The following is a 19,540-nucleotide window of genomic DNA, read 5'->3' as shown; positions in this document are numbered from 1 at the left end:
CCAACTGTAGCATGGCTCAATTTTAGTGTTTTGAGGGAGGAGCAGAGATGAAGGTCTAGTCCTCCAGCAAACCTCTTCCAGATCTTCTCCAACCACAGTAGACATCCTGATACTCACTTCATACTGACCCAGGTGGAAGAGGGCTGCAGAGCGATTGGCATAACACAATGAAATGTCCTCACTGTTTGGCCTTGAATGTGATATTCCCTGCAAAACAATGAACCAGTTAAAGGTGTAAATGGAGACTAGCATCTTGAACGTGTTTTTTCAAATAATATGGACTCTCTAAAGATTGTATGAAATTATAAAAAATTTACTGGATTTCTCTGTGCTTAACCTGCTTAGGCTTCATTTTTAACTACCATAGAGCAAAGCTGTGAGGATCAAATGAAGAAACAAATATTCAAAGCACTTTGAAGATAACAGCATCAGACACAGCTTCAGCCACAATACCAAAGATAAATGAAAACTGAGAAGCATAATCCTGCATATAACAAAGGGTTAGTGGCACAAACAGAAATTCACAAAAGAACCCTAATGATATATGAAAAACAAATGGTTAATTCATATACAGATAAATAAAAATATGAAAATGAAAGCAGAGAAGGGCTACTTTTTTCCTACCACCAAGGATTAATAATAATCATAAAGGTGGCACATCAAATCACTGGAGAAAACATGGGGATTATTCAATAAAATATTGGGAAAAATAGGTAGCCACTAAGGAGAATTAAAGTTGATTATATATGATAAAGCTTTCATTAGGATAAATTCCAAATGAATCAAAATCTTAATATAAAAAATGAAACTATAAGAGCACTAGAAGGAACTATAGAAATAGTCTAGCCCTGGCCGGTTGGCTCAGTGGTAGAATGTCAGCCTGGCGTGCAGGAGTCCCAGGTTCAATTCCCGGCCAGGGCACACAGGAGAAGTGCCCATCTGCTTCTCCACCTCTCCCCCTCTCCTTCCTCTCTTTCTCTTCCCCTCCTGCAGCCAAGGCTCCATTGGAGCAAAGTTGGCCTGGGCGCTGAGGATGGCTCTGTGGCCTCTGCCTCAGGCACTAGAGTGGCTCTGGTTGCAACGGAGTGATGCCCCAGATGGGCAGAGCGTCACCCCCTGGTGGGCATGCCAGGTGGATCCCGGTCGGGCGCATGCAGGAGTCTGTCTGACTGCCTCCTCGTTTCCAACTTCAGAAAAATACAAAAAAAAAGAAAAAAGTCTAATGTGATATTGGAGTGATGAGTACCTTTCTAATTATGACACAAAATCCAGAAGTCATAAAAGTTAATAAATTTGACCACATAAAAATAAATTTCTTTAAAGGAAACACCAATAAAGCAATATCAAAAGACAAGCATTTAACTGAAAAAAAAAATCTGCAACACATAGACAAAGGGCTAATTTCTTTACTTACGAACAGTTTCTATAGATCAGTAAGATGACAACCAATAATTTAATTGGAAAATAAGTAAACGATATATAAACAGTTCTAATGGGAAATATAAATGGCTCTTAAACATAGGAAAAAATGCTCAACCTCATTCACAATCAGCAAAATGCAAATTAAAACTGAGAGTCTATTTTTTACCTATCAGTTTGGCCAAGAAAAAACTGATAGCACACTGAGATGGCAAAGGATGGGATAATGGGTATTCTCGTATGTTGCTAGTGGGAGGGTAAACTGGTTGCATAATTATAGAGAACAATTTATACACACACACACACACATAATAAAATATATATTATATAAACATACAAAAATATATATTCTTTTCTTTTCTAGGAATTCACCCAGCAGATATAATTATTTATCCTACAAATATGTACAAAATAACATACATGCAAAGTTTCTCATCACAGAATTATCTGAAACAGCAAAACATAGGAAATGACAAATTTTCATCTACAAGGTATTAAATGTAAAAATGATCTTATGATATTATTAAGTAAAAAAAAAATGCAGTGCTAAAGAGTGTATATAAAATGTTATTTATATAAAAAGAGTACCTGTGTGTAGGAGTGGGAGATTCTATTAATTTACAGATGCTGAAGTACCTCTAGAAAGATACATTTCATACCAGTGTATCTTGTGGGCATGAGAAACAAGGTGGCTGGGGACAGAGGAAGTAGACTACACTGTATAATCTTTTTTTTTTTTTTTAGTGAGAGGGGAGGCAGAGAGACAGACTCCCGCATGAGCCCTGATGGGGGGATCCACCTGGCAGCCCACGAGGGGGCGATGCTCTGCCAATCTGGGGCCCTCGTTTCGTTGCTCTGCAACCAAGCTACCTTCTTTTAGGGCCTGAGGTGGAGGCCATGGAGCCATCCTCAGAGTCTGAGGCCTACGCTAGAACCAATTAAGCCATGGCTGCTGGAAGAGAAAAGAGAGAGAGAGAGAGAGAGAAAGAGAGAGAGAAAAGAAGATGGGGAGGGGTGGAGAAGCAGATGGTCAGATGGTCACTTCTCTTGTGTGCTCTGACAGGGAATCAAACCCGGGACATCAAGTGCTGGGCCAATGCTCTACCACTGAGCCAACCGGCAAGGGCCTAATCTTGTACTTTTTGAATTCTAACTATATAAACACATTTCCTATTTAAAAATAAATACATAAAATAATAATAATAAAACCAAGATAACCAGTATGGGTTAGGATATAGAAATATGGACATTCCCATACTCTGCTAGAAGGGACATTAACCAATTCTTTCCTGGAGAACAATTCTGCATCAAGTGCCAAAGGCCTTAAAAAATACACTCAACTGACCCAGCAACGGCTCTTCTAGGAATTTAATCCTAAGGAAATAAGCAGATGTGTACAAATTTTACGTGGAAAGATGCGCCTGGCAGCTTTATGACACCAAACAATCTGCCAACATTAGATGTTAAATCAAGTATAGTTCTCTGTAATGGAACACTAAGCCAGCCATAAAAAATCATGTTCTAGTGGAAAATTTAATAACATGAGAAAATTGTCACAATAAATTGTTAAGGGGAAAAAGCAGGTTACAAAACAGTAGGTACAACATTATCCCAATTTTGTAAAAGAAAAACATATTTTCAGAGGAAAAAGTGGCTGGGTGGATATAAGCAAAAATGTTAAACAGTGCCTATCATTGGCAATGGGATTTTATTTATTCTTTATGTTTCTCTATATTTTCCAGGAAAACATGTATTGCATTTGTAATCAGACAAAAACAACAAATATTATAAAAAAAGAAAGAAAATTGCTCCATAAAAATCACAAAGTACTACAATCACCAAAATACTAGCTTCATGAAATAGGAAGGCTCATCTTTCCACATCTAGAGCAAACCTTAATTTTTTGTGGTCTGATTTTACTTGTTTTTTTTTTTAACTACTTTGTATGTAATCACTTTTATGATACATACACATAAAGTGGAAAAGATTGGCTCTGAAGAATTAAGCCATCTATCAGTAAATCATTACATCTAATGAATTTTAATTCTTTAGCAATCACTAACACGTTATTCAGCTAAGTACTTTGTTATGATATTACAAAGCAGGGCTTTTCAACAATTACAGAAGCTGCTGTTGTAGGTCTGATAGTTTTTGGAAAAGTAATTCCAAACTTTAAGCATAGGCCTGTTCAAGATTCACAGTAGGGGTACACTTCCAATTTACACTTATTCTTTTAATTATACGAGATCACAGATCTAGTACGAAGGAGTAATACATGTTGTTTTAAATCTATATCTATCTTGAAAAAAAAGTTATGGAAGGAAGTCTCTCAGGGATCTTGTTCTAGTTCATATTATGGAAGCAGGACAACAAGAGCAACAGGTTGATAAAAGCCAGTATTGGCCCTGGTGGGCTGGCTCAGTGGTAGAGCATTGGCCTAGCGTGTGGATGTTCCGGGTTTGATTACTGGTCAGGGCACACAGGAGAGGCGCCCATCTGCTTCTCCCCTCCACCCCCTCTCGCTTCTCTCTTTTCCTCCCTCCTGTAGCCTTGGCTCGATCAGAACGAGTTGGCCCTGGGCACTGAGGATGGCTCCATGGCCTCTGCCTCAGGTGCTAAAAAATGGCTCCGGTTACAATGGAGCAAGGGCCCCAGATGGGCAGAGCATTGCCCCCTAGTAGGCTTGCCAGGTGGATCCTGGTCTAGGTGCATGCAGGAGTCTGTCTCTGTCTCCGCTCCTCTCACTAAAATAAATAATATATAAACAAATAAAGCCAGTATTTCTCCTTAAAATCTAGACCATTGATGTTAGTGTAATTTTAAATATACGTATTTGTTGTTGACAACCTTCAAAATGGAGTTCAACTAGGCTGCAGCAATGTGTTTTCCTTTCTAACTTAATCTAAGTCATACTGGTTGTAGCTAACAGCATGGCTGACCAAAAATTGAGCTGTTCTCTAAATGGGGACTATCACTCTAACAGCCTCATCAGTCATTTAGACAAAAACACACAAATAAATGAAAACTGAAAGGCATGAACAAAGTAGGGTAAGGGGTCCAATATCTTTGCTACAAGGTGTCTGAAGGAATATGGGAACAGAAGTTTCTTGATGGAATTCAGGACATATACTACAGGACATATAATACAATACTATAACCAACAGCAGAACTCTGTCAGTTTTCTTTCAAAGACAATCTACAAATTATAGACCAAGCTACCACTGGTATACAGTTCAGCATTAAGGCCCTATCTTTGGAAGAACTATGCATTGTTAAATTGTTGAAATGGCCCCTCCCGCTGCACTGGGAGTGTCTTACCTTAGAGTACAGCAATGTGGCTCCCATATAATCCTTCTCCTGAAATTTTTTGTTTCCTTCTTCTCTGTAGAAAAGGGGAGCGTCAGGGTCCTTTCTCACAAGGTAACCACTAGAAAGCCTTTGTAAAAACATCTCATCCTCAGGTCTTTATGGAAAAAGAAATTGAAAAAGCATAAATCTGTTATTTCAAGGAATACTCTTAACCATTGCACTTAGAACCGAAGGTCTGTAAAACATTGGGACACACGAAGTTCTACATGTAATGTGATGGGGGTTGCAGGGGGTAGGGTTCTTGTGGTCTCAGAGATATAGGGACTGGATTTTCTAATTATAGGATGAAGGGCTAATTAAATTTTTTTTTTTTATCTCTTTACTACTGGCCAATGAACCATTCCTGGGATAATACATCACGTAGAAGCTTGGGTGTAGAGAATGACACCATACAGAGTCTCTGCACCAAGGTATACTCTTTACTTAAACTGTTGGAAATACCTGAGCTGAATGGCTGCCAGAGGTGAGGAAGGAGGAAACAGGAAGGGAGGGCTAATGAACAAATAATAAAGTAGAAGTAGTGCAACGTTAACATTTGGGTGGCAAATCTTGGTATTATTTTGCCTAGTAAGTCTGAAGTTATTTCAAAATGAAAAGTTTTAAAAAATAAGTATGGTATGCAAATGCCCTATATAATAAAGTTAGTAGGGCTTATCTAATATAAATATGCAGATATACAAACACTGACAATAATGAAAACACCTTTTTCCTTTTTAAAAATTAAAAAAAAAAAGATTTTATTTATTGATTTTAGAGAGAGAGGAGAGGGAGAGAGCAAGACGAAGGGAAGAGTGGGAAACACTAGCTCGTACTTGCTTCTCACGTGTGCCTTGACTGGGCAAGCCCAGGGTTCTGAACAGGCAACCGCAGCACTCCAGGTTGAATGGTTTGTTCACTGCGCCTCCACACGTCAGACACACCTTTTTTTCCATAAGGAGAAATAGTATAGAATAACCTAGACCAGTGGTTTTCCACCTTTTTACACTTGGGGACTGGTGAAAATTAGGAGGATTATTACGAGGACTATGAAGGCAGAAATCACTCCGAGCATAAGCAAATTCGACTAAGATCATTGGGTCTATAATCTTCATACGACACAAGGATAGTTAACTCTTTTGTAGACTGGCATGAAGCTTCTGGTAGAAGGGTCTGTGGACCAGCAGTTGAAAAACAGTTACCTACTCTTCGATAACAATGCAATGGCAACTCTTGGGACAAGAGGAAATCAAAATGAAAACTGCAGAATGTTTAGAAAATGTTTTTCAAATTTTTGTTTACAAAGACCCTCGATAAGAAATAACTTTTATATTGTGACTCAGTATGATGCATCTGTATATGTATATATTGGAATTTCACAAAACATTCATCTTTGCTGTGTATAAGTTAATAACAAATATTACTTTATTAATATTTAAAAATTAGATTTTATTTAAATCAAAAGGTGTTCTTCTTGCCTGTTCTAAATTTATTCCAGTCCAGAATATGTAAGGACAATACCCCATGCATATCTGGTATACCACAGACCCTATTTGTTCTGTTTGCTTTTCTCTGTTTTAAATTAGATTAACTTAGCCCTGGTTGGTTGGCTCAGGGGTAGAGTATGTGGTAGTCCCGGGTTCAATAACCAGTCTGGGCGCACAAGAGAAGCAACCATCTGCTTCTCCGCCACTCCTCCTCCCCTTCTCTCCCTCCCTCCCTCCCTCCCTCTCTCTCTCTCTCTCTCTCTCCCTCTCCTGTAGTCATGGCTCATTCAAGCAAGTTGGCACCAGGAGCTGAGGATGGCACCGGGCACTGAGGATGGTACCATGGCCTGGCTTCAGGCACTAAAATAGCTCTGTTGCCAAGCAATGGAGCAGCCACCCTAGATGGGCAGCACATTGACCCATAGGGGGCTTGCTGGGTGGATCCTGGTTGGGGAGCATGTGGGAGTTTGTTTCTCTGCCTCTCCACCTCTCACTTAATAGTAATAAAAATAAAAATAAATAAGGTTAACTTGAAAAGCCTATTCAAACAAAAAGGTTGTCATGAACAGTAATAACAGCAAAATTCTTCTTGCCTAGCAATGGGTATTCTTTAATCTTAATACAAAATGATGATAAATTAAAAGTTTTGTAATTGTTGGTCATTGTAATTTTAAGACCTAAAGTATAATAATTCATGATTTCTTTGGGCACCAAGTTTAACTCAGTAATTAAAGTTTTGAAAAGGTATTAGAGAAATGCAAATCAAAACTACAATGAGATATACCACCAGGGTTGTAATATCAGAAATGGTGCATTATATCACTTGTAATCAGAAAAATGCAAATTAAACAAGATAATTTTCCCTTATGCTTGGCAAAATTAAAGACTTTTGCTTTCCGATGTTGGTGAGGACATGGGAAAGTGATTTTCTTTTTCTTTTTCTTTTTTTGATAGAAACAAAGTCGGAGAGAGGGACAGACAGGGACAGACAGACAGGAAGGGAGAGAGATGACAAGCATCAATTCTTCATTGCGGCACCTTAGTTGTTCATTGATGGCTTTCTCATATGTGCCTTGACTGGGGGGCTACAGCAGAGCAAGTGACCCCTTGCTCAAGCCAGCGAACCTTTGGACTCAAGCCAGTGACCATGGGGTCATGTCTATGATCCTATGCTCAAGCCAGTGACACTGTGCTCAAGCTGGTGAGCCTGTGCTCAAGCCGGATGAGCTGCATTCAAGGCACGACCTTGGGGTTTTGAACCTGGGTCTTCCGCGTCCCAGTCTGAGGCTCTATCCACTGTGCCATCACCTGGTCAGACAGGAAAGTGATTTTCATATGCTATTCATGGTAAACTGGTAAAGCCTCTTTGAAAGACAGTTTTGTAGTTATTTCTTAAATTTAAAATGCTCATAACCATCAATACAAAAACTCATCTTCTAAGAACATATATTAAGTTCTAAATGTATGTACGAAAACATATATAAAAGTTGTAGCCTGACCTGTGGTGGCACAGTAGATTAAGCGTTGGCCTGGAATGCTGAGGTCGCTGGTTCAAAGCCCCAGGTTTGCCCAGTCAAGGCACATACAGGAAGCAACTACTATGAGTTGATGCTTCTCGCTCCTCCCCTGCTTCTCTCTGTCCTCTCTCTAAAACCAATAAATAAAATCTTTTAAAAAGTTGTATACTGCAGCAATGTTGGTAACAGTAAAAAAGAAAACCAACATAAAAATAATTAATTGCCCTTCAATGGAGAAAAGAATAACTAAATTGTGGCATATTACACTAGCAATACCATGTGGTTGTTAAAAAGATTAAGGTGCTATGTTGGAAAATAACAGCACAGAACAAAGCATAAAACATAATTTAACAGAAGATAAAAAAAAGATGTGTATATTTATATACAAACAAATGACAATACATAAAAAGAACGAGAAAGACATTGTGTGAGTTGCTGGCACAAAGATAAATGTCCACCTTGAACTTGAAAGGTATGTGTTTATGTATCTGCATATAGATGAGGCTCTCGTTTATTTGTCATATTTAGCATTACTATGTGCCAGTCACTGAACTAAGAGATTTAAAAAAAAAAATTTTCCATTGATTTGCAAGTCAGAGAAAGAGAAGGGAGCAACAGAGAAGCACCAATTCATTGTTTCACTAAGTTGTTCCATTTAGTTGTGTACTCATTGATCACTTCTCATAAGTGCCCTGACCAGGGGTCAAATCTGTGACCTCTGGAGTGCCAGGTCAATGGTTTATCCACTCAGCAACCCAGCCAGGGCTTGAACTAAAAGCTTTACATACATTATCAAATTGTTATTCAATCAGTATTTGAGTACTTGTTTTTTTTGACACTGCACTGCTTTTTTTTTTTTAAATTTTTTTTATTTATTTATTCATTTTAGAGAGGAGAGGGAGAGACAGAGGGAGAGAGAGAGAGGAGAGACAGAGAGAGAGAAGGAGGGGAGGAGCTGGAAGCATCAACTCCCATATGTGCCTTGACCAGGCAAGCCCAGGGTTTCGAACCGGCGACCTCAGCATTTCCAGGTCGACGCTTTATCCACTGCGCCACCACAGGTCAGGCAACACTGCACTGCTTTTATCTACAGAAGAGCAAATACTGGTAAGGTCCTTGCCCTTATGGAGTTTATAGTCTAGTAGTGAAGAGAGACATTAATCAAATGATTACACAAATATACAAACGAAAGGTATGCAGGGTTGTAAACGTATAAAAAATGAAGATGATCTAGCTGGGATTCAGGGAAGCCTAAAGAAAGATTTGGCTGATACTGAGGATGAACAGAAGTTAATTACTTCTTAGGGCACGGCGGAGTCAAGACAAGACAGAAAAAGCATTTCAGACAGACGAAATATAATAGCGAAGGCCATGTGGTATGAGAAAGCATAATGCATATCAAGAATTGAAAGCCTAACTGGTGGTGGTACAATGGATAGAGCATCAACCTGGGATGCTTTGAGGACCCAGGTTCGAAACCCTGAGGTTGCTGCTTAAGCACGGGCTCATCCAGCTGAGTAGAGGCTCGCCAGTTTGAGTGTGGGATCATCAACATGGTTGCTGGCTTGAGTTCAAGTCACTGGCTTGAGCAAGGGGTCACTGGCTCCGCTGGAGCAACCCCATCCTGGTCAAGGTATGTATGAGAAGCAATTAGTGAACAAGTTGATGCTTCTCAATTCTCTCCCTTACTGTCTCTTGCTCGCTAAAAAAAAAAAAGAATTGAAGGAAGGTCAGTATGTCTAAAAGGGGAGTGTGGTGCAAGAGGAGGCCAGAGAGATAGGCAGTTGTCAGACTGCAGTGTCTTACTGGCTAGCTAAGATTTTTTTTTTAATTCATTTTTTAGAGAGGAGAGAAAAGGGGAGGGGGAGCAGGAAGCATCAATTCCCATACATGCCTCGACCAGGCAAGCCCAGGGTTTCAAACCGGTGACCTCAACGTTCCAGGTCAACGCTTTATCCACTGCGCCACCACAGGTCAGGCCTGGCTATCTATATTAAGATTTTAGACTTTACTATAAGAGCAAAAGAAACTCCTGAAAGGTTTTAAATGAGATCAATAAAACTGATTTATGTTTTGAAAAGTGATTCCTGTTGTGATGTAGAAAATAGTTTTGAGTGAGGCAAGGATAGATACGGAAAACCAGTTAGGAAGCTATTGTAGTATTCTAGCTGATAGTAATTTGGATTAGGGAAGTTAAAAAGTGTATCAGTTTTTTGTTGTTGCTATAACAAATTACCAATAATTAGTAGCTTAAAACAAACAAAAATTTATCTACAGTTTGAAGGGCAGAAGTTGAACATAAATCTCAATGAGCTAAAATCAAGGTGTTGGAGGGGATGCATTGTTTCCTGAAGGTTCTAGGGGAGAATCATTTCCTTACATTTTTCAGTTTCTAGAGACTGCCTACATTGCTTGACTTGTGGCTTCCTTTTTCTGTCTTCAAAGCCAGCACTGTTGTATCTCTCTGACGATTCTTCTATAGTCACATCTGCCTCCGACTCTTCTCTTCTTCCTCCCTTTCCCAGTTTTAAGGACTCTTGTGAATATACTGGGCTCACCTGGATAATCCAGGATACTCTAACTTAAAGTTAGTTAATAAGCAACTTTAATTTCCCTTTACTATGTGACCTAACATAATCACAAATTCCTGAAATAAAGACATGGACATCTTAGGATGTATTATTACACCTAACATATAGGGAGAGGGGGAGAATCGACTTGATTAAAAATTTATATATAGGTATGTATTTGTGGTTATCTTAGAGGTTACAAAGTGAATTCCCAATTTATTACTGTATTCAGAGAGTACTTTTACCATTTTCCAAATAATACAAGTATCTTAAAACAATTTAACTCCATTTACCCATCTTCCCCTTTGTAATATTGTTGTCTTTTCTTACTTTCATTTATTTTATTTGAGAGAGAGAGAAAGAGAGAGAGAGATGGAAGGACAGACAGACGGGGAGAGAAATAAGAAGTATCAGCTTGTAGTTGTGGTACCTTAGTTTTTCATTGATTGCTTTCTATATGTGCCTTTACCGGGGGGCTGCAGCTGAGCCAGTGACCCTTTTTACTCAAGCCAGTGACCTCTGGGCTTCAAGCCAGTGACCTTTGGGCTCAACCCAGCAACCATCGGGTCATGTCTATGATTCCATGCTCAGGCTGGTGAGCCGGCACTCAAGCTGGCGACCTCAGGGTTTCAAACCTTGGTCTTTAGCATCCTATGTTGATGTTCTATCCACTGCACCACTGCCTGGTCAGGCTTGTCTCACTTCTAAATGTTTTAGTTGGCATCAGTTGTTTTTTTTTATTTTTTAATTTTTTTGTACTTTTCTGAAGCTGGAAACGGGGAGAGACAGTCAGACAGACTCCCGCATGCGCCCGACCGGGATCCACCCGGCATGCCCACCAGGGGCGAAACTCTGCCCACCGGGGGGCGATGCTCTGCCCCTCCGGGGCATCGCTCTGTTGCGACCAGAGCCACTCCAGCGCCTGGGGCAGAGGCCAAGGAGCCATCCCCAGTGCCCGGGCCATCCTTGCTCCAATGGAGCCTCGGCTGCGGGAGGGGAAGAGAGAGACAGAGAGGAAGGAGAGGGGGAGGGGTGGAGAAGCAGATGGGCGCCTCTCTTGTGTGCCCTGGCCGGGAATCGAACCCAGGACTTCTGCACGCCAGGCCGATGCTCTACCACTGAGCCAACCGGCCAGGGCCAGTTTGCATCAGTTTTGAAAGGTATTTTTATTAGATATAGGATTCTAGATTGGTGGGCCTGGCTGATTGGTTCAGTGGTAGAGTGTCAGCCTGGCGTGTAGATGTCCTCGGTTCAATTACCAATCAGGGCACACAGGAGAAGTGACTATCTGCTTCTCTACCCCTCTTCTTCCCTCTTCTCTCTCTCTTCCACTCCTGTAACCATGGCTTGACTGGTTCAAGCACATTGGTCCTGGGTGCTGAGGATGGTTTCGTGGAGCCTCTGCCACAGGCACTAAAAATAGTTCGGTGGCAAGCATGACCTCAAGTGGGCAGAGCATTAGCCCCAGATGGGGGTTGCTAGGTGGATCCCATCAGGGGCACATGTGGGAGTCTGTCTCTCTATCTCCCCTCCTCTCACTTGGGAAAAAAAAAATTCTAAATTGGCAAGTTTTGTTTTACTTTGTTTTCCTTTTAGTACTTTAAATGTACCATTAATGATCTCTGGTTTCCATAATTTCATTGAAAAAAATCTGCCATTGTCCTATTTTTACTTCCATAAGGGTAATGATGTCTTTCTCTTTGATAGTTTTTAAGATTTCTTCTTTTTTCTTTAGTTTTTGGCAGTTTGAGTCTGCTGTCCCTAGGTGTGGTTTTATATTTACTCTGAGATTTGCAAAGCTTCTGGAATCTGTGGATTGATATCTTTTATCAGTTTTAGAGAATTTGTGGCTCAGTGGATATAGCATAGGCCCAGTATATGAATGTCACAGGTTTAATTACTGATCAGGGTACACAGGAGAAACAACCATCTGCTTCTCTCCCCCTCCCTCTCCCCTTCTCTCTTTCCCCTCTGGAAGCCAATGGTTCAAGCATGGCTACGGGCACTGAGGATAGTTTGGTTGGTCCTAGTGCACCAGCCTCAGGCACTAAAAATAGCTCAGTATTCGAGAGCATTGGTCTCAGACAGGGTTGCTGGGTGGATCCTGGCTAGGGAACATGAGAGAGTCTGTCTCACTTTCTCCCTCCTCTCACTTAAAAAAAAAAAATCACTGAATGAAGTTGTGGGAAACCCTTTTTTCAGTTTTTTATATATACATATATGTACTAGGTTGTGATGTAAAATATTTCTTACTGAAGAGCATAATCAAGAGAGTCTGAAAAATGCTCTGGTTAAACCTTTCAAAATTTGAGCACTTACAAATTTCCACGTGCAATTAATAAATCTTTACCACTGTACAACCTTTTACAGATGGCAAAGTTCACAGCCTAGTGACTATAGCAAGGCATTGATTATTGAAACATAATATTGACAATGAAAAAGGTAAACAGCATCCCTACCTTTTCTATAATAGTAGATTAGGAAATACTGGAAGTAGCAAGAACTGCTGAATGCCCCAAAATATAAAAATCTGATATTAATCCTTCCATCAAAAAGCGATATACAGTAACTTAAAACCAAATGAGCCTGACCGGGTGGTGGCGCAGTGGATAGAATGTTGGACTGGGATGCGGAGCACCCGGTTTGAGACCTGAGATTGCCAGCTTGAGCGTGGGCTCATCTGGTTTGAGCAAGGCTCACCAGCTTGAGCCCAAGGGCGCTGGCTCGAGCAAGGGATCACTCGGTAATGAGAAAGCAATCAATGAACAACTAAGGAGCCGCAACAAAGAATTGATGTTTCTCTTTTTTTTTTTTTCAGAGACAGAGAGAGTCAGAGAGAGGGATAGATAGACAGGAACGGAGAAAGATGAGAAGCATCAATCATTAGTTTTTCGTTGTGACATCTTAGTTGTTCATTGACTGCTTTCTCATATGTGCCTTGACTGTGGGCCTTCAGCAGACTGAGTAACTCCTTGCTCGAGCTCAAGCTGGCGACCTCGGGGTCTCGAACCTGGGTCCTCCGCATCTTGCGCCACCACCCGGTCAGGCAGAATTGATGTTTCTCATCTCTCTCCTTTCCTGTCTGTCTGTCCCTATCTGCCCCTCTCTCTGACTCTGTCTCTGACACACACACACACACACACACACACACACACACACACACACAAAAAGACCAAATGACAAATGGGAACATTTTCCAGATTAAAATTTCTCTGGTTAAAGCTTCCATTTACTTACTGAAGAAGTGAAGAAGAATGAAGAAAGATATCGCTCAAAGTCTCTGCTGTACAAATTGTAACCTGAATGGACTCTGGGAGCAAAGACCACTTTTGAAGTATGTATGATTTCCATTCATCCACGGGCAGATCCATGCTACTTTAGGTCTATAAAATGAATAAGAAAATAAGGAGTTCAGATTTCTACAAACGCATAATTCTAGAAAATCAAGATTTCATTCCTGCAAGCATGAAGCAAAAAAATCAATTCTTGTGGTCTTTTTCAATAGTTGTTTACATGCTTAAGTTGTGTATATGTGAGAGAGCTATACTTTGTCACACCAATTCATTCAACTGTCCTTTTACTCATAACTATTTGACAGACTACTCTGTTCCAGGCACCAGGCTGGGTGACTAGATAGCCACTATCCCTGTCCTCTGAGACCTTCATCTATCTAGTTGCTCAAGTCAGAAACCTGAGGGACATTCCAGATTTTTCTGTCTCACACTCTCCAGCAACTATTAAATTAACAAATATTTCTATCTCTTACATAGTCCAGGTTTTTTTCTTTCAATTCCCTTTTAGTTCAGTGCCTCACTGTGTCATGACTGGCATTCCTTGCAGAATATCCTAACTAGACCCTATGCCCTCATTCCTCTGGCCCATCCCCCAATTCAATCCATTCTCCACATTGAAACAGACAGATGTCAGTCCGTTGCCTTTAATTAATCAATATTCCTCCTGGCATTTAAGAAAACCTAGTACAAACTCGTTTATTATTTGACCTTTGGCTTACTTTCTAAAGCTCAAGTACCACTCTTCCTCTGTAACCTACTATCTTGAGCTACTTACTCGAAGCTTTCCCTAGCATGCTAGGCTATTCACCTCTCAAGTTTTTTGCAAAGACTACACATACTTCTGGGGGCATCCCCACCCTTGTGGACTTGGGAGTCCACAAGGCAAATTTCCACACATCTTTCAAGAGTCAGTTCAGGCCTGCTGTGGTGGTGCAGTGGATCAAGCATCGACCCCGAACGCTGAGGTCGCCGGTCCAAAATCCTGGCCTTGCCTGGTCAAAGCACATATGGGAGTTGATGCTTTCTGCTCCCCCTCTTCTCTCTCACTCTCTATTTCTATATCTGTCTCCCTTCTCTAAAATGAATAAGTAAATAAAAATAACTTTATAAAAAAAGGACTCAGTTCAAATGGCACCTCCTCCAAGAAGCCTTCCGTCATTTTTCATCTGTGTGATTCCAGCACGCTTGTAACTCTCTTGGAGCCCATACCATATCTAACTTGAGTTAGGGTTACTTACTGTGGAAACTTCCTGGACAGGCTGCTTTCCTCTGAGGTCAGGCACGGGGTCTAATTTACATTCAGAACCCCCCACCGTGCTAAATTCAGGATTGAGTTGCTGCTTTTGCAGGGTTATCAGTTCTAACTCTGCTTTGGGCTACCAGCCTGTCTGCCTGCTAAAGGCCAGACCGGGTATGTTTCCGAGAGCCCGCTAGCAAAGCTTCCGGAACTGCTACTCTAAGGCTGGTAGCTGCTTTCGCGTCACGCACGGCGCGCCCCGCAGTTTAGCTCCCGGCCTTCGGGCCCAGCCTTCCCACGACTCTCCCGGGAACTTGGGCTCGGGAGGCACACTGGAACGCTTACCGCGCCTCGGCCAATGCGGTGGCTGCCCAGCCCCTACGTCCGCCCCTGCGCCGTGCGCAGGTCGGGAGGCGGAAGTGGCGTACGCAGCGCCTCGGGCCAATTGGTGTAGAGCGCGCGGGACCCCGGGAGTGAGTTGTGCGCCCCTGGGTCGGAAACGCGGGAGTTGGCGCGGCGGAGCCATGGGGGGCCACTTGAGCGAAGGGGCTATTGCGGTGAGGAGACGCCTGCGAGCCGGGCGGCGGGCCGGGGTGGCTGTGAGCCTTGGGGTTGTGCGTAGTGGAGAATGGGGAGAGGAGTTGGGGGCGATGGGGAGAGAAAGCGGAGAAGGAGATAGCGGGGACGGAGGAAACCTCTGGGTCATTCCCTAGAATCATCACCCTTTCTTGAAAGAATTTTTCCTGTCGTCTTTGAAACAAGATGCTTACTTTTCCCTGCTTAAGAATACGAAACAGTAAACTTGATATTTCCCGCCATCTCCCATCGACGACCACTGTGTCTTTCCCCTTCATTCACAGCCAAATTTCAACAGTTTCCTGCATTCAGCTATTTCCTCGTCTTTTATCAACCCTTTAGCACACTACAATCAGTCTTCCCAATGTAGGTCACTGTAGAAATACCTGTGGCTGAAATTAGCAGTGTGTCCCAGCTGCTAAATCCAACACTTTTCTTCATATCCCGGAAGACCCCTCCCCCCCCCCAACACTTTCAGAGTTCTCATTAATGTTTGAGTCCGTTGAGTATTGCTTCCTTCTGGTGACACTTTTCTTTGGTTCGTGTGATTCAGTTTGGTCTTTTCTCATCTTATTAGCAGTTACCTCTTTGTACATTTTTGTTGACTCAAGGCTCAGCTCTAAGCCCTCTTCTCTCAAGACAGTCTCATGTAAATTGCTCCCAGATGTTTTTTTGTTCGGAAGACCGTATCTATGAAAGACAATCTTTAATAATCTACCTGCCTACCTGGTATCTCCAAGGCATGTTAAATTCAGTATTGTCCTAGAGCAAATTCATTTATCTGCTCTACCTAAACTGGGGCGTCTTGGTGTTCTCTATCTGGATGAATTGCATCATATACATTAACTTATGCCAACCAGAAATTGAGGAATCATTTTTCCTACAAAATCCTGAATGTCCAGTCCAGTACCACGTCAAATGTATTTTACTTTCACATACATGCAGTTGTGGGATTCAGCAGGTTTGCACCGGTGATACGTAATTTTTTTGAGTTTGGCGAACCAGTCGTTAAAATGGCACTTGTGCCTGACCAGGCCTGGGATGCAGAAAACCGAGGTTCGAAATCCTATGGTCGCTGGCTTGAGTAAGGGGTTACTGGCTCTGCTGGAGCACCCTTCTGCTGGCACCCCCCATCAAGGCAGGTGAGAAAAAGCAATTAATGAACAACTAAGGCACCGCAACAAAGAATTGATTCTTCTCATCTCTTCCTTCCTGTCTCTCTTTCTCTCTTTCTCTTAAAAAAAAAAAAAATGACACTTGTAATCAGGGTTCTTTCTTAAGATGGGCACCTGGGCAGCTTCCCAATGTGGAAATCACAAATTTTCATTCCTTACTCTTTTGTAAAGTTCATCTGCGCAACAGTGTATTTTAAGCTACCATAGTAATGTTTACTCCGTCTATAGGTGAAAAAAATTGCAAGTGAGCATGCCAATCAAGAAGCAATATGGAGGCCCTGGCCGGTTGGCTCAGCGGTAGAGCGTTGGCCTGGCGTGTGGGGGACCGGGGTTCGATTCCAGGCCAGGGCACATAGGAGAGGCACCCATTTGCTTCTCCACCCCCACCCCCTCTTTTCTCTCTGTCTCTCTCTTCTCCTCCCGCAGCCAAGGCTCCATTGGAGCAAAGATTACCCGGGCGCTGGGGATGGCTCCTTGGCCTCTGCTCCAGGCGCTAGAGTGGCTCTGGTCGGCAGAGCATCGCCCCCTGGTGGGCAGAGCATCGCCCTGGTGGGCAGAGCATCGCCCCTGGTGGGCGTGCCGGGCGCATGCGGGAGTCTGTCTGACGGTCTCTCCATGTTTCCAGCTTCAGGAAAAAAAAAAAGAAGCAGCAATATGGAAATATCTTAAGTAACAGTTTTATTGTTTTTCTTGTCAGGTATTATTTAATATTTTTATTAATATTTTAAAACCCTTATAATCTAGTTTTGTGTACCTTTTTTATTCTTAAGTATTAAATGCACGAAATATTAAACTACTTTTCAGTGTATCGTTTTTTATACTTAAAACAGTCATGCTTGACCTGTGGTGGCACAGTGGATCAAGCATCGATCTGGAATGCTGAGGTCACCGGTTCAAAACCCTAGGCTTGCCTGGTCAAGGCACTTGTGGGAGTTGATGCTTCCTGCTTCTCCCCCCCTTCTCTCTCTCTCTCGCTCTCTTTCTCTCTCTGTCTCTCTTCTCTAAACTGAATAAAGAAATAAATAAATTTAAAAAAAAGTCATTAGGGCAGAGAACCAGTTAAATTATTTGAATCCCACAACTGCATATATGTTTTAATAACCACCTATTTCTCTCCGTCCACATTGGCACCATCATTTTTTTGCCTGGATCACTCACTTGCACGCAGCATATCCTCCACCTGCCATTTCCATCATAGCATATTCCTAGCTTGTTCTCTCTTCCTTTCCAGCCATTTAAAAAAATTAATTCCTGGTATATTCCATACTCTTGCCTTCCACCTGGTCTTTGATCATTCACATACATACTCTTGCCTTCCACCTGGTCTTTGATCATTCACATAATCTTTATATCTAAACTCGGTTGTTACTTCTTCAAAGAAGTCTTTCTTCCCTTACAAGGCTAATTAAATCCCTTTATTTTGAGACCCTTATTTCTCTTTCTTTACTTATTAGCTGTGTGACTTTGGGCAAAATACTAAACTCTGCTTTTCCTCTTCTGTAAAATGAGGATAATGATACTGAATACCTATTATGTAAATTTATTGGGTTGATTGAGTTATTACTCACTTAATTACTATTTAAAGTGGTCTGTGCCTGATACATAGTAAATGCTCAGCATATGTTACTTATTATTGATAGTCACATGTCATTTTACATTTATTTCTTGATTTGCTTAATATCAGTTACTCTTTGTTTCCTTCACTGGACTGTACAGTCTTCTGTGTGTGTGTGTGTGTATTGCTCAACATAGTATCCAATACTTGTATAAATATCTGGGACAGTGCTGGCAAGTTTTAGGTTACAGATAAATGTTTGCTAGTTGTATATCAGGCAATGAAGAGTAACAGACAAGATGGGTGGGGAATAAAAGGAGCTGGGAGGAAACAGTAAGGGGAAGAACAAGTGGCCAAATGAGTGAATATTTGAATAAATTAGAAATAAGTAGACTTGGGAAGTGATTACAAATCGTAGTCCTCATTTACTTTATAGCTGCCACCTTGTGTCTTCAAGACAAATTAGGGGTTAGAAAAAAATTAGGAACAGTTCTTCAGTTTTTAAAATTTATTTATTTATGTATGTATGTATGTATTTATTTTACAGGGACAGAGAGTCAGAAAGAGGGATAGATAGGGACAGACAGACAGGAACGGAGAGAGATGAGAAGCATCAATCATTAGTTTTTCGTTGGACACCTTAGTTGTTCATTGATTGCTTTCTCATATGTGCCTTGACTGCGGGCCTTCAGCAGACTGAGTAACCCCTTGCTTGAGCCAGCGACCCTGGGTCCAAGCTGGTGAGCTTTTTGCTCAAGCCAGATGAGCCCGTGCTCAAGCTGACGACCTCGGAGTCTTGAACCTGGGTCCTCCGCGTCCCAGTCCAATGCTCTATCCACTGCGCCACCGCCTGGTCAGGCAGTTCTTCAGTTTTTAAAAAGAATGGTCACAGGGTTATGTAAATATAAATAATTTGGTCAGTTTTTTGTTATATTCAAAATTTTAGAAACATGTTTCCAGTGTTAGGTAAAGTGTTATTTACGTTTATGATGACAAGTTTTGGAGAGCCTTTGTTAGCTTTTGATTATTAGCTAAAGCGAGTAGTATCATTTTAGTTTAAGACACAGGCCCTCCTGACCAGGTGGTGGGCAGTGGGTAGAGCGTCAGCCTAGGATGCTGAGGACCCCGGTTCAAGAGCCTGAGGTCGCCGCTTGAGCATGGGGTCACCACCTTGAGCTTGGGATCATAGGCATGATACCATGTTTGTTGGCTTGAGCCCAATGATCACTGGCTTGAAGCTCAGGTCGCTGCTTTGAGCCCAAAGTCACTGGCTTGAGCAAGGGGTCCCTGGCTCAACTGAAGCGCCCCCCCCCCCCATCAATGCACCTATGAGAAGGAATCAATGAACAACTAAAGTGTTGCAACT

At 41.8% G+C, this 19,540-nt stretch overlaps 2 protein-coding genes across 4 annotated transcripts in view; one reads left to right on the top strand and one right to left on the bottom strand.

Moving 5' to 3' along the window:
• Positions 1–15,186, bottom strand: part of SMYD4 (SET and MYND domain containing 4) — a 40,021-nt gene extending 24,835 nt beyond the window's left edge. Inside the window, exons 1-4 of one of the 3 annotated variants that reach the window (XM_066363480.1) lie at positions 14,870–15,186; positions 13,576–13,721; positions 4,738–4,882; positions 118–207 (exon numbers count right to left, since the gene is read on the bottom strand). In XM_066363480.1, coding sequence (XP_066219577.1) covers positions 118–207; positions 4,738–4,882; positions 13,576–13,709 — 369 coding nt within the window. In that variant the 5' untranslated portion in view covers positions 13,710–13,721; positions 14,870–15,186. Of the gene's footprint in view, positions 1–117; positions 208–4,737; positions 4,883–7,750; positions 7,858–13,575; positions 13,722–14,869 lie in introns of those variants that run through there. The other 2 variants (XM_066363481.1, XM_066363483.1) reach the window with 2 other exon arrangements.
• A 97-nt stretch (positions 15,187–15,283) lies between these two features.
• RPA1 (replication protein A1) overlaps positions 15,284–19,540 on the top strand; it is a 73,326-nt gene continuing 69,069 nt past the window's right edge. The window contains exon 1 of the mRNA XM_066363504.1: positions 15,284–15,425. Coding sequence (XP_066219601.1) covers positions 15,393–15,425 — 33 coding nt within the window. The 5' untranslated portion in view covers positions 15,284–15,392. The remainder of the gene's footprint in view (positions 15,426–19,540) is intronic.

This window comes from Saccopteryx leptura, chromosome 2 (genome assembly GCF_036850995.1).
Source record: "Saccopteryx leptura isolate mSacLep1 chromosome 2, mSacLep1_pri_phased_curated, whole genome shotgun sequence".
Classification (NCBI taxonomy): Eukaryota; Metazoa; Chordata; class Mammalia; order Chiroptera; family Emballonuridae; genus Saccopteryx; species Saccopteryx leptura.
The sequence above is the reverse complement of the archived record's forward strand: the minus strand, read 5'-3'. Positions and strand labels throughout refer to the sequence as shown.